The sequence below is a fragment of the Hemicordylus capensis genome, chromosome 3 (genome assembly GCF_027244095.1).
Source record: "Hemicordylus capensis ecotype Gifberg chromosome 3, rHemCap1.1.pri, whole genome shotgun sequence".
Lineage (NCBI taxonomy): Eukaryota > Metazoa > Chordata > Lepidosauria > Squamata > Cordylidae > Hemicordylus > Hemicordylus capensis.
The window spans coordinates 114,226,980-114,242,372 of NC_069659.1; the positions used below are offsets into that span (position 1 = coordinate 114,226,980).

Genomic DNA, 15,393 nt, shown 5'->3' on the forward strand with positions numbered 1-15,393 from the left:
TTAAAGAGCTTGTCTCCTGCAGTGCAAGTTGTACAAAAACATAATGGTTATACATATGTGTACTGATTTTATTAAAAGGCTGTAGAAGTACTCCATGTCCATCCATGTCAATCTACACAGATACTTGAAATTTACTTTTCAGTATGATCATAAAGTTATGAATGAAGTGTCAAATTGAAGCACAGAACACACAGCTTTTTCAAAAAGGAAATCTAGGGAAAAGAATAAAACTTAGAGTAAAGCTAACTGTTCCTTATCAGTGTGCAAGATTTCTATAGTTGTTTATTATTTCTTGTTTACACAGTCAGACAGGTGTTATTGACTGGTTTGTTTTATCCAGACATCGAGTCCTTCCCAAGGACCTGGGATGGCTGAATTTTATTGTCAATGGTTATAGATATCGTCGCAGAATATAGGCTGTTCCCAGTAAAGCTGATTTTTGTAATTGGCTGATGGTGATTTCTGTGGCCCCTATGGTGTTGAGGTGCTCTTCAAGGTCTTTTGGAACTGCACTCAGGGCGCCAATGACCACTGGGATTATTTTGGTCTTTTTCTGCCACAGCCTTTCAATTTCAATTTGTAGATCTTTGTATTTTGTGATTTTTTCTATTTCTTTTTCTTCTATTCTGCTATCCCCTGGTATTGCTATGTCGATTATTTTGACTTGTTTTTCTTTCTTCTCGACTACAGTTATATCTGGTGTATTGTGTGGCAGATGTTGGTCTGTTCGTAGTCGGAAGTCCCATAATATTTTTACATCTTCATTTTCTTCAACTTTTTCAATTTTATGGTCCCACCAATGTTTGGTTACAGGTAGCTTGAATTTTTTGCAGATGTTCCAGTGTATCATCCCTGCTACTTTGTCATGCCTTTGTTTGTAGTCAGTCTGTGCGATCTTTTTACAACAGCTGATTAGGTGGTCCACTGTTTCATCTGCTTCTTTACAAAGGGGGCACTTGCTGTTTGTGGTGGATTTTTCGACTTCTGCTCTTATTGCATTTGTTCTTAGTGCCTGTTCTTGTGCAGCCAGTATTAAGCCCTCTGTTTCTTTCTTCAAGTTGCCATTCTTAAGCCATTGCCAGGTCTTGGTGATGTCTGATTTTCCACTTATATTGCAAATATTGACCATGCAGTGGCTTATTTTTCCATTTTTCTGCTTGGTTCTTGACTTGTTCTTTCTTGTAGGCCTGCTTTGTCTCATTGGTGTTGAATAGTTTCGCATTATTGACCATTTGAAGTGCATCTTCTTCACTGTCCTTGATATATTCTTCAAGGCCTCTTTTCTCCTCCTCTACTGTTTGATGGACTTGCAGCATTCCTCTTCCACTTGAGCTGCGAGGGAGGTATAGCCTATCAACATCACTGCGGGGGTGCAGAGCATGATTGATGGTCATGATTTTCCTGGTCTTACGATCCAGCGTCTCTGGCTCTGCCTGGGTCCAGTCTATTATTCCTGCAGTGTATCTGATAACAGGTATAGCCCAGGTGTTTATGGCTTGTATGGTGTTCCCGCCATTGAATTTGGACTTAAGGATTTTTCTAACTCTCCTGATGTATTCACTTCCAATTTTTCTTTTAACTTCAGTGTGTGCGATGTTATCAGCCTGGAGAATGCCCAAGTATTTGTAAGGTTCTTTCTCTTCCAGGTTCTTGATGTTGCTTCCATTGGGCAGTTCTATTCCTTCTATTTTTGTTATTTTTCCTCTGTTCATTATTAATGCAGCACACTTGTCTAGTCCAAACTCCACTGCCATATCACTACTGAATATATGGACAGTGTTTAGCAGTGATTCAATTTCTGACTGGGACTTTCCATACAACTTCAGATCGTCATTGTACAGCAGATGGCTGATTTTACTTGATGTTTTAGATGTTTGGTATCCGAGGCCTGTTTTGTTTAGTATTTGTGAAAGTGGGGTCATGGCGATTACAAACAACAGAGGGGATAGTGAGTCCCCTTGGAAAATGCCTCTTCTAATGCTAACCTGTCCAAGTGTCTCCCCATTGATTGTTAACTGTGTACTCCACATGCTCAGTGCTTTTTTTATAAATATCAATGTTTTTGCTGACACCAGTTGTTTCTAAACATTTTAGTATCCATGTGTGAGGCAATGAATCGAAGGCTTTCTTGTAGTCAATCCATGCAACACTTAGATTGGTTTTTCTTCTCTTGCAATTTTCTAAAATTATTTTGTCAATCAGCAGCTGGTCTTTTGTGCCTCTGGTGTTTGGGCAATTTCCTTTCTGTTCAGCTGGAAGCTGTTTGTTAGTTAATAAGTGTTGCATCACTTCATCTGCTATTATTCCAGTTAATAATTTGAACATGGTTGGCAGACAGGTTATCGGTCTATAATTACTTGGAAGTGCACCTTTTGCTGGGTCTTTCATGATGAGATGAGTTTTCCCAGTTGTTAGCCATTGTTCAATATCACCTCCTTGCAAAATGTGATTGAACTGTTTTGATAGTTGTTCATGAAGGCTTGTTAGGTGTTTAAGCCAAAAGCCATGCAGTTCATCGTCACCTGGAGCTGTCCAATTTTTAATTTTCTTTGCTCTTTCACTTATTAATTCTGGTGTTGTTATTAGATCTTGCATTTGTTGGTTACATTTTTTTGACCTCTTTCATCCAGCCTGCTTTTTTATTATAATCTATTGGATTGTCCCATAATTTCCGCCAGAATTGCACTGTTTCTTCTTTATTTGGTGTTTCTATGTTTCTTGCAGTTTCTCCTTCTATGCTTTGGTAGAAACGTCTCTGATTCGACTGGAATTGGAGGTTCTGCCTGTGTTGTGTAGTTCTGGCTTCATATCTGCTAATCTTCTTTGACACTGCTGTTATTTGCTGCTTTATTATTTCCAGGACTTCTCTAATTTTCCTTGAATCTAGGTGGTATTTTTGGATCAGATACTGTTTGTTGTTTTCATTCTTCAGCTTCTTGTCTTTCATATCTTTCAATTTACTAGCATCTGATCTAAGCCTGGAGATTTTATTTTCTAATCTAATCTCCCATTTAGGTGATGTACTACTTTCTTTTTTTACAGGTCCATTGATCTTATATCTGAGCTCTTGTGTTGTTATTGTTGCTGCACTGTACATTAGTTGGTTTGTTTATTGCAAATTCTTGGTTATTTCTGCAAGTGCAGCATTGACATATTATAATACCTGAGCAAGTTGTTTTTTGGCAACTGTTTTTAGAGCTGGAAGTCGAACCCTGGTGGTTGTTTGGTTCATGTGCTCAGTTATTTTTTCCTTTAGTTCTTGTTGCTTTTCTGTTAAACGGCATTCGGGTTTTTGAGGTGAAGGCAAAGGGGAGGTTGCCTGGTTTTGATTTTGAAACAGTTCAGCAACAGTGGCATCCTCTATTTCCAACACCTCCTCCACCTGCACCTGAGCAACTGCTTCAGTTGGTGGTAATTCTTCTTCCATGTCTTGAGCCTGTGTTGCTCTTTGCAGTTCTTCCAGCTCAACTCCTGTGAATACTTTATTTCTTATTATGAATCTTCTCTGGTCTGCAAGCCTTTGTTCTGTTATTTCTGTGTCTGAATGCTTCTCTTTCCAAATTTGGTACATTCTTTTTAAATAACCTCTTCTAGTTGGACTAGACTTGTAATAGCAGATCATTATTTCCTTGTTGGCATTATTCGTATATTTTTTTTGGTTAAGCGACGTTTCTTCCAGTAACTTTGCTGTCTTCAGCCCTGGTTGCTCAACTGAAGATCCTGAGTCCTGTTGCCAACTTGCCACCAGCTGTCCAGGGACTCCAGCACCTGGCGCGGTCCTTGTTGACCCGGGCGACGACCGATCCGGTATAGATTTACTAAAGTTACGTCTCACCATATTGTTGATGGGAGAGGTACTCTTTGTCTGGCTCCTATATTATTATTTCGATTTCTATACTGCCCTTCCAAAAATGGCTCAGGGCAGTTTACACAGAGAAATAATAAATAAACAAATGGCTAAACTGCTATATTATCACAGAAAGCCGGAGGCCAATTTGTGTGTGTGTGTGTGTACACACACACACACATTATTAATGAACATGTGCAAGCTCAAAGTATGCCCACTTGAAGCAAAGCTTTTAAATTTAAAAATGGGGAAACAAATGGAAATTGAGGAAGGATGTTGATAATTGGAGTGTAACTGACTGAAAAGCTAAATAAGAGCCCTGATGGATGCGGCCATGTGTCCATCATCTAGCATCCTGTACCAGTGGCCAACCTGATGCTTGAATAAGTCCACAGCAGTGCATGAAGACAACAGCTTTCTCTCACCGTTGGGATTCAGAGGTGTTCTACCTCTGAACCTGGCATTTCCACTTCATTATCATGGCCAATATCTAACTCTGTCCTACATAAATATGTCTAGTTCCACTGTAAAGCCATCTTGCCTTGTGAGCATCAACATCCTGTGACAGTGAATGTCATTAATTAAGCACAATATGGAGGAAGTCCCTTCTTTGGTCTGCTCTGAATCTGTTGCCACTCCATTTCATTGGGTTTTTTAGAACAACAAGAGAGGGAGAAACGTTTCTTTCTATCCATTCTCTTCACACCAAAAAAGGCTTGAGGCTTGATGGGGTGGGCTTTCAGGTTGGATGCAGTGCCCAGAAAAGCTCAGGGGATACTTCTGAGGAAATTAAAGGAACTGATTGGGCCACACACCTAACCTTGAAGGACACTAGTCAGCCAGTAAGAAGAAGCCATGAACGGCACCTTGTGACAAATCAGCTAAGCCCAAATGCCTGAAGATGCGGAGGCACTCTAGGCTCCATCAGCTTAAAAAGGAAGCAACATGTCTTTTTATGTATCAGCTAACTGTTGGAATCTATCTGGCTTCATCCTGATGCTTGCCCCATAAAGCCTCTTTTTAGATCCTAAGCCTTTAGGGGAAAGTTTTAACACATTGGGATTTTCTCTGCAGTCTTGAGGGCTAGAGAATTGTTCTTTTAATAAGGTCATCAGCAAATATGCCAAGTTCCATTTGTTTTGATTACAACTATCCTACTTCCCCCTCCGAAGTAGCTGCGTGAAGAGCTGTGCTGGCTTACACTCTTTGCATGCTCATTACCCGAGTCCATAATTCATTTGCAATGACTTATTAATGGAAGGCAATCTGGTTAAGCAAAGCTTATCACTGTTGGCACAGACGAGAGAACACCACAGTAAAGACACACTAATTTCTTCAGCATTGGCACTTCCACTGAACCGTGGTGTGACTAAATGTTAGCTTTCCTGAATGGAATACAGGCTGACTCATTCAACATCCAGACTCTCCGCAGTACAAATGAACGTGTTGTATATTGTATTAATCTTTCTTGCAAGAGGAAACTCCCCCCCCCTACGTATTTTGCATTAATGGAAATTAAAATACACCAGTAATTTAATTTTATAGCATCCTGCATTAAGGTAAAAAAAAAAAAGTAAAAACCACATTTGCTCTGCTAGATGTGTTTCATAGGATGCCATAGATTTCAGATCTGTTGGCTTTTGATAAGTTCCCAGAGACAGAGCTGCGTCCAATCCAATTCTCACTAAATATTCTAGGTGAGAAGTGCAGAATACATTTAACAAAGAACTATTTTATGTGCACATCCTGAATCCCAAACAGACGTCATTTCATCACATATTCTACCATACATTTTACCACTGATTTGCACCTGATGTGTGTGGCAAGCACCTTACTACAGGATGACCGAATAACCAAGCGATTGCAGGGTAAACTCTCTTGCCCAGAACCGTTTGGTCGCCTGCATAGTTTCATATTGCATAGATCTGGACCTCAGCTTGTGCTGGAAAAGTATGTGACTCCAGAACTGCTGCTGATGCAATGCACTTTGCCTTCCCAATAATTACAGTACAGAATGGTGAACTTCACTGGCAATGAGTTGCAAAAAAATGCCTAAAGCTTTCCAAGCAGGCATTCTGTCTTCACCCTTTAGTGCATAAGAACCCTTTGTAAGTCTGTGATTATCCACATTGTCACCTAAGTTGACCATAGGCAGAGGAGACAAGACTTTAATAGTTGTGTAGAAGATACCATTTCAGCTGGTGAAGTTTATCCTGTGGGAGTGAGCAAAAACTGCAAATGTTAATATTCCCTCTACAGTAAAAAAAACACAGGAGCCCTGTCTCCTTTGCCTTTGGTCATTCTGTTTGCTGCCATGCCTGCTCCACATTTGAAAACCTACCATTTGACCTCAGTATTTCAACTCTAACAGTGGTGTGGCAGATATTTTAATCAATTGTAAAATTCAGTGAATTGCTGCTAGGGGTTGTAACTTGAAAATGTTCTTATTTGTGAAAAATACTTTAGTGAGAATGTTTCCTTCGAAAGAAGTAATGAGAGAAGAGCTTGTTTCATTCGAAATGATGGTTTTCTGAAGTTGGATTGTGAGAATGGCAAGGTGGGGGTGGTGTGTGGGGGGTGGCATCTCCTGCTCTTGTGCTCTTAATAGCTGTTGGATATGCAGAAATCAGCAGGCATGACTTTCCACAGCATGGATGTCAACATGCAGCAGGCCAAATGCCAAACATACAGGTACAGGGGCCAATTTGCAGGTTGGTAACCCTTCTTGTGATACATATTTGAGTAGCTAAGCAGTCATGTCATGTCATGACCCTGGCAAGTCCACTAATTTCTTTTTACTGAACTGACAGTTGCATTATTTTAAGCATGAAATATGACCTAACCCAGAGAAAGCTAATGTAAGTGCTTGACGTACTCTGGATCAAACTCTTGGAATATGAAGTGCCTGAACTGTATAATTAGCAAATGTACTATCTTTCTGGAATAAAGAATTTTGTATATAAATGAAAGTACTTTTGTATTATATTATCCTGTCTTCCATGGACTCAGGGCAGGTGAACAGCATCCTGTCAAAAGACAAATAGGACAAAATAAAATGCAGAATATAATTGATTTAGTAACCTCCCTTACCACTAAATCTCAGTTACCATATTCCTGTCCAAACAAATCAATTTTATAGAGTTTCCAGAAGATGCTGAGGCTTTGGCTAATCTCCAGAGGAAGACAGTTTCATAACCAAGAAGATCCTATTTGTATAAACCTGATGCATTGATGGAATTGTTGAGAAAATATATGCTATGGGCACTGTGATGTGGACCTTTCCAAATATCTTATTTGTGATTAAGTTCCTGAGGAAAGACTTAAGACAAGAACAGTATTAGTCAAATAATTAGAAAGATTTTTTGTATTTCTGTGGCTGTGACCTTTGAAAAATATTGATTATTGTTGTCTTACCAAAAGTACCCTTTCTGACGTTAACAAAGCAAGCTAATTCATGGCTAACTGGTAATTAAATTGTAGCCGATCACTTGAAGACTGTCTCTTTAATACTGCACTATAGTTTGATATATGTTACTCAGTTCTGTGGCAGATTTTTGGGTAAAGTGAACTTGATATGCATGACTAGGGAAGGAAATTAATTAGTAGTCAATATTTTATCTCAGTAATTGAATATAACACAGACATCATAATTTTAACATCATAGATGGTTAATATACAGCAATCTGCTGCAATTCAATGGGGAAATAAATCCCCTATTAGATGAGAAAATACATGTTAATAATAGATTTGTGATGGAAATGGATTAACTGCATGGATTTACTGGCTTTGGTGGTTTTATCCTTTTTTAAAAATATATTGGAATCACTGGTTTTGGAGTATGTAAGATGTCATTTTAATGGCAAAATTAAATAAGTTTGCTTAAAACTGGTATCAATGAACAGACTTCCAAAAGAGTAGCTGTGTTTGTTACAACCGAAACAAATCATTTCCAAACAGTAATTCATTGAACTAGATCCTTTAATTCAGGGGCTCCCAACCTGGTGTACTCCAGATGTTGCTGAACTACAACTCCCATCATTCCCAAATGCAATTTTTATTGTGGTTGAGGATGAAGGGAGTTGGTAGTTCAGCAACACTGGGAGTACCACAGGTTCCCACCTTGCACTTTCACTGAATTATTACCCACCATGCTATTAACCTCCTACTTTTATAAGAACAGAAGACTCTTGTAGCACTTTAAAGTCTAACAAACATATTTCAGCATAAGCTTTTGTGGGGCTAGAAGAGGGCTGTAGTCCACAAAACCTTAAGCTGAAATAAATGTGTTAGTCTTTAAGGTTCTGAAGACCTTTTATTGTTTGTTGTAACAGACAAACACGACTACTCGTTTGGAAGTTTGTTCTTTGGACTTCTGCCCCTTCATAGTTCAAAAGATGTGTTTTTAAGGGCTAGCATAGTGTAGTGGTTAGAGTGTTGTACTAGGACCGGGAAGACCCGAGTTCAAAACCCCATTCAACCACAAAACTCATTGGGTGATTCTGCTGCAATCATGTATCTCTCAGCCTAACCTACCTCACAGGGTTATTGTGAGGATAAAGATGACCATCTACACTTCTCTCAGCTCCTCCAAGGAAATAGTGGGATATAAATGTAAAATAAAAATAATAACTTACTGTGGATTTTTTTAAAAATAATTTGTCCTCCTTTTCCCCTTCAGAGATGTAGTAGTCCATCTTCTCCCACCAGTACTTCATCCCCTACAGGGTTTGGTGGACACAGTATAAGCTGGGGTGATCGACAAGGGCAATGGCTTCGTAGGAGGCGGCTTGATGGTGCCATTAACAGAGTGCCCGTCGGCTTCTATCAAAAAGTATGGAAGATCCTTCAAAAGGTAAATTAATGGCTGTGAAAATGCAGTACATTGTCTGATGGGGGTGGCATTTAAGGTGAATTATGTTGTTCTGGATTATAGCTGACTTGGTTAGGCAGGCAGGCACACAACATAGATTGCACTGCACAAAGGTTGTGCAACATGGCGGTCATCCTGGAGTTCATAGAGGGAGAGCACCAATGTATGCTGAAGGCCTGTCAAAAGTATAGATCATGGTGCTCATATATAGGAACATAGGAAACTGCCATATACTGAGTCAGACCATTGGTCTATCTAGCTCAGTATTGTCTACACAGACTGGCAGCGGCTTCTCCAAGGTTGCAGGCAGGAATCTCTCTCAGCCCTATCTTGGAGAAGCCAGGGAGGGAACTTGAAACCTTCTGCTCTTCCCAGAGCAGCTCCATCCCCTGAGGGGAATATCTTGCAGTGCTCACACATCAAGTCTCCCATTCAGATGCAACCAGGGCAGACCCTGCTTAGCTATGGGGACAAGTCATGCTTGCTACCACAAGACCAGCTCTCCTCTCCATATATGCTGTCATTGTGTACCTGACACCTTCCCCCAGTTGTTCATGTGCAGCACCTTTCAAGTGTGCTACAGCTTGTGGGACTAGGGCATCGATTTTCATCTTGAAATCCTAAATGTGTCACTGGAGGCCATATAGAACTGCAGGGATGGAAGTGAGTTGAAGGCCACTTAGAAGAGCCTTCACTGCAGACCAAAGATTATAGTCAGGATGTATACTTTGTGCTACATAAGAACTTTATGTTGATTTTAATAATATATACACATCACAGAATTCAGCTTTGTTGGCACAAAATTGTATTCTTTTTATTGGTTTGCTTGCTGTAGTATCCTGCTTCTGGTAGCTGCATGCTATTGCAGGGCACTGAAGCCCCACTTGAACTTCATAAATCCTGTGCAGCATCTCATGTTTCTCTTTTCTTGCCTCTAAGATTTCACCAGGCATTGCTCACACAAGTTCACAAGCCTTCCTTTGCTACTTTAAGCCTCCTTCACATGCACACTGAGCCATGTAAGAAGTGTTTTCCCCTTTGGCTGAAATATTCAAGTGATTGCTACAGTCACACCAGTGGAGGTGATCCAGTGAGGATTCCTCACCTGTTCAGAACCTTCCAGCCTTCGCCTAGGCATGCCATTTCAGTAATTATACAAGCACTGTGGCCATGTGGGAAAGCACCCTGGGGGCTCAATCCAGCACACACACACAAAAAAAGTAATGTTCAATTGCATTGATTCCAGTAGGCTGAAACAGTGGAGACTTATTGTGCTTAACTGTTGGATTTTGCAGTTCTCTTTCAAAGTGCCAACAAGGGAAACTACCCACTTCATTTACAGAATAGAGTGCACAGTTTTGTTGCTGCAGTCATCTAAAGAACACGCATGGAGATTGCAGTACAACCTAAACTAAATAGGTTTATTGGTGAAGTACATTCTAGATCGTAAAGGCCTAGCCCTGTCTAAAGGAGAGGTGAGGAGAGAGAGATATTTCCATCTACTCTTCAAGAGGAAAGGAAGTGGACTGACTCTCTACAGGAAGTACCTGAGGAGTCATAGAGTAGAAGCAAATCAGGGACAGGTAAGGAGACCCTCACTAACTACCTCTACTCCCGATGCCCCTATTAGTCATTAGGATAGTTGGTGCAAAAGGTTGATGCACTGAAACTGCATCTCCAACATTGTGTCTATAAACAAGAAAAGGCAAACAGAGTAATTGTGACTATTTGAATATTCATAATGCCTGCAGAAGGTCCCAGATTCAGTCTCTGGCATCTCCAGGTAGGACTGGGGGAAACTGACACCTTGGAGAGCCAGTGCCAGTCAGTGTATACAATACTGAGCTAGATGGACCAATTGTCCATATGAGACAGCTTCCTATGTTAGTTTACTACTACTTCTACTACTTCGAATATTTATATACTGCTGTTCAACCAAAGTTCTCAAAGTGGTTTATATAAGAAAATAAGTAATACATAAATAATATGGTCCCCTGTCCCCAAAGGGCTCACAATCTAAAAGGAAACATAAGGCAGAAGCCAGCAACAGCCACTGGAGGGATGATGTGCTGGGGTTGGATAGGGCCAGTTTGGAATGGAAGGGTTTGTAATTGCAAACCTGTGTGCCCTCAGCCCCTGCCTAACTCACTATAACTTGGGCCCAACTCCAACAAGAGCTTAGGCCTGACTCATCACGGATAGTGCTTGGCAAACACATGTCCACTATTACATTTTTGTCAGGGGCCACATGTGGCCAGTGGACTGGCAGCTGGCCATCCTCACCATGGAGAGTTCATGAAGGCCTTTCTCACTTGGAGCTTTACTTGTGCAGAGTCAGTACACAGTGTGACATTGTGATTTTCCCAGACCATAAAAATGCTTCTGAGTTGGTGACTCTCCCTCACATTTTTCTAAATAGCACTGCATGTTTGTAACCGGGTTGCTGCCGACTTCAACTTTTTTTGCTTTTATTTCATGCATATTTTTCTCTACTCATGATTGATGTGTTCTGGGAGATTGTTATCCAATCTTTTTGTTCTTGCTTGATTACCTTTTCTTTGGCAGGTATGCTAAAATAGTGTTAGAGTTCTTAATTTAAAAATCTGTCATATATCATAAAACAGGAATTCTAGAGGAACCTGTGTAAACCAAGTAGCCCTCCCACCAAATTTCCATAATTAATTCATTGAAATTTTGATTCAGTTCCTTCGTCTATATAGCGTGTGTTTGATCTTGTAATGTCCTTGTTACAGTGTCACGGTCTGTCCATTGATGGTTATGTCCTTCCTTCTTCAACGACAAGAGAGGTAAGATTTGAAGAAAAGATTTGGCTTTCCCCAAGGCAGGATTCCCAGCTTTTTGTTTCTAGATTTTGTTGATCTGTATCTGGAAAGACTTGTGGCTGGGGATGATGGAAGTTGTAGTCCAGCAACATCTGGGAATCCCAGGCTGGGAACCCCTGCAGTAAGGGATTCCTGGCTTAGTTTGAGGCAGGGCTAGTTATGTCTGCTAAGCTCCAGGAACTGGATTTCATGCTGGAGCTCTGATTGTAGAATGTAACAAAGAAGACAGTGGCTCTGAGCATGTACAGACTGCATTTCAATTGTTACCAAGTTACCCAAAGCCCACTAATTTTGAATTAGGGGGAAAGGCAGTAATAGTTTCCGGGCATGCTTGAACTACAGACTTCTGGGTTTTGAGATATTAACCATTAGAATTGTTGCTATCTAAGTGGTAGAGAATTAAATACCCCAGAAGGACAGCATTTTGTCATTAGCTGTAGTAAATACAGAGTGAACAAAATGATTCTTTTTGCTTGGGCAAAGCTGATGAGTAAAATACAAGCTTTTGAGCCTGTATTTATTTATTGAGCCTGTAAAATACAAGCTTCTTGGTTGATAGGTTGCCAGGGACACCTCTGGGTTATCCTTTCTCACTAGCTCCAAGGCAGGACAGATTTGATTGGTTAGAGACGTTTCGGCCACGCCTCCTTGGTGCTAGGAGGATAACCCCTCCCAGTTCTTTCTGTCCTCGCTCAGCTCCAGGCAGACGTGCTTTCTTCTTTCTCTTCATCTAGTGTTGGTCTTCCTTGTGAGTTATTTACCCGTGTGTGTTTTTTCTCTACCATATTCCTCTTCGTGTCCACCTTATAAAAACAAAAAAAGAGGAGTCTGTTTGTCTGTTAGTTTGTCCCCCCCCATTCCTCCCCCGCGCTCCCTTGTATGGAGTCTGAGCGTAGGGGAAGGATAGTTTTGGTCCCGTGGGGGTCTCGCCAGCGGCTTTTTGGACCTGGTCTCTCAAAGCCTCTTGGTTTTACTCTCCCTGTGGCTCCTTTATCGCCCGCCCGGGAGGCTGAATACCCGCCAACGCCCTATTCCTCGTGTGCCCTGCCGGTAGCTTCGGAGTCAGCGCTCTCCTCTCCAGACCGCTCCCCTCCACAGCCAACGATCGAAGCAGCAGCTTCTAGCTTAACAACGGCTACGCTACCAGCGACGGCCACCTCGGAGCTGCCCGCGCCGATCGCCTCTCGCCCACCCGCTGATCTCCCGCCCCCGGGCCGTGAGACACACACTGCAGCGGCCAGGCGGGCTACCCAGGCACGAGTGGACACCTCGCTGCAGCATTTTTGCAGAGCTCCCTGCCCCAACCCGCCTCCCACCTCCCTGGAGATTCGGGAGATCGGACTGAGACACGAGCGGGAGAGGGCCCTGGAAAAGGCAGGAATGGCGCGAAAAGAAGGAACAGTGGCCATTTTGGATATCCCTGGGCAGCATTCTACAGAGGTACTGTGTTTGGAGCCCTCTGCTGGTGCGATTTTGGGAGAGTCCTCAGACTCTGTTGCTGTAAACCTGGGCCCCTCTACCACCTCGGCTGCCCCTGTTACTGCAGCCCCTGTAATCCAGATGGCTATTCCTCAAACTGTGCCACCAGAATGGCAAGCGTGGTTCCAAAATGCTATCATAAATACTGTCTCTCAACTAAAGCCTGCGAAAAAGGGAAAGAAAAAATCTAAAAAGCGGAGGAGAGCGTCCTCCTCCTCGGAGAGCACTTCCTCCTCCTCTGAAGATAGCCCACCGCCTAAAAAGGCTAGGGAAAAGACAAAGCACTTAAGACCTAAGAAGGTTCAGAGGCCAGAGAAACGTGCCCTTCCCTCCCATCATTCTTCGGAGGTTTCAGAGCACGAGTCGGGGGATCCCACTCCAGTCAATCCTAGGCCAGTAAACCTTTCCCGGCCAGTGGTCTTGGACTCTGATGTAGAGATTGACCTCTCTAACCTGGGAGGGCTTCCACAGGACCCCGACCCTATAGACAGGGAGGAAGGGGAATGGTCTGGCGGGGAGGACAATGAGGCAGTCCCAGTGTCTCAGAGACTGTTTGTGGCGGAGGATTTTAACCCATTAATGACTCGTATTCTGAAAACCATAGGTCTTTATCAAACTACCCCCGCTGATGCTTCCGCTTCTGATAAGGGAGAAGCAGTTTTTCCTAGAACTAAACCTAAGGACATTCTCCTACTCCTCCCTGATCTATTCACAAAGGTGGTCAAGCAGGAGTGGCTCCTCCCAGCAGCCAATAGAAAACCTATGTCCATAACCGTTTTTATTCTTACAAGCAGGCTCCATCTGATCTCCTTAAGACGCCGTGCGCAGATGCTCCCATCGCCCAGCTGGTCTCCAATTCATTGGTACCCCGGGATGGTGAGGTGACCCTAAAGGATCCAGCCAATAAAAAGGCTGAGGTTGCTTTCAAAAGAACGCACGACAACTCTTCCCTATCTACCAGAGCGGCCACTGCAGCCTCTATGGCTGCAAGAGCGTCTCTCTTATGGATAGATGATCTCCTTAACGATACCCCATCTGACCCAGTCAAGCTGAGGCAACAGCTGGTTAAAGTCCAGAAGGCTCAGGCTTTCATAGCTGATGCCACACTGGACTCTGTAAGATTTTCCTCTAGAGTTGCCGCCGCTTCAGTGCTGGGGTGCCGGCACCTGTGGCTAAAGAATTGGCAGGTTGACAACACCTCAAAGAGCAACCTAACTGCGGTTCCCTACGACGCAACCAAGCTCTTTGGGGACGCTGCCCTTAGGGACGTTCTAGTTGAATCTCATGATAAACGTAAAACCATGCCTTCAGTGGCACGCAAACCCGACCGCACATTCAAAAGGTCCTTTTCCCAGTGGCAGCCCTTTCGGGGCCCACGCCCTTTCAGGGGCAGAGATAGAGATTTCAAACAACAGCGCGGTTCCTGGGGTCGCCAACGTACTCCATACCGGAGTAGGCAATCTTTCAAACCCCAGCCCTCTACATCTAAGCAAAAGCCAGCCCAATGACACGCCCCAGGGCTCCCTGGAAGGCCCCCTGGGTTGCTTCCTCCCCGCCTGGGAGTCCTCCGTAAGAGACAACTGGGTTCTCCAGGTCATCCAACTGGGTTCTCCAGGTCATCCAAAATAGAAACGGATGCATTCCCCCCCTCCCCGCTTCCTTCCGACCCCTCGGTCTCGGTCGGCTATCAAGCACTCAGAGATGGCTCAAGCAATCTCCCAGCTCCTCAACATTGGAGCCATAGAACCGATTCCAACTTCTCAGGAGGGGAGAGGCGTCTATTCTGTTTTATTCACCGTCCCCAAAAAAGACGGCTCCCGACGTGCAGTTCTGGACCTAAAATACGTCAACAAGTGGGTCCGGCGAGAACGCTTCCGCATGGACACTCTTCGCTCCATCTCGGAGGCCCTACATCACCAGGATCTACTTGCCTCTGTGGATCTAAAAGAAGCATACCTGCACATCCCTATTCACCAGGAGAGCAGGAAGTTTCTATGATTCAAGTATGCGGGCCTACATTACCAATACACGGCGCTACCCTTCGGCCTCTCATCTGCGCCCAGAGTCTTCACCAAGGTCCTAGCCCCGCTGGTGGCCCTGCTGAGACTTCGAGCGGTTCAGCTCATGGCGTACCTCGACGACTTGTTTCTTCACTCGCGCTCCCACCTAGAGGCCCAACAACACATCTCGTTGACCCTCAGAGTTAGAACGGCACGGCTTTGTAATCAACCGCGAAAAAAGCCAGCTATCCCCGTCTCGTCAGCTCCTCCACCTGGGGGTACTCATCTACACGGAGCAAGATCGTCTCTTCCTTCCACAAGAGCGATTTACAATCCTAACAGGGGAGGTACAGA

At 43.3% G+C, this 15,393-nt stretch overlaps 1 protein-coding gene across 8 annotated transcripts in view; it reads left to right on the forward strand.

Moving 5' to 3' along the window:
- The window catches only part of PHKA2 (phosphorylase kinase regulatory subunit alpha 2), a 92,791-nt gene that overhangs the window by 66,174 nt on the left and 11,224 nt on the right, over window positions 1–15,393 (forward strand). For 7 of the 8 annotated variants that reach the window (XM_053304606.1, XM_053304605.1, XM_053304607.1 and 4 more), the window contains 2 exons: window positions 8,526–8,699; window positions 11,471–11,524. In XM_053304606.1, coding sequence (XP_053160581.1) covers window positions 8,526–8,699; window positions 11,471–11,524 — 228 coding nt within the window. The remainder of the gene's footprint in view (window positions 1–8,525; window positions 8,700–11,470; window positions 11,525–15,393) is intronic. The other variant, XM_053304609.1, reaches the window with a different exon arrangement.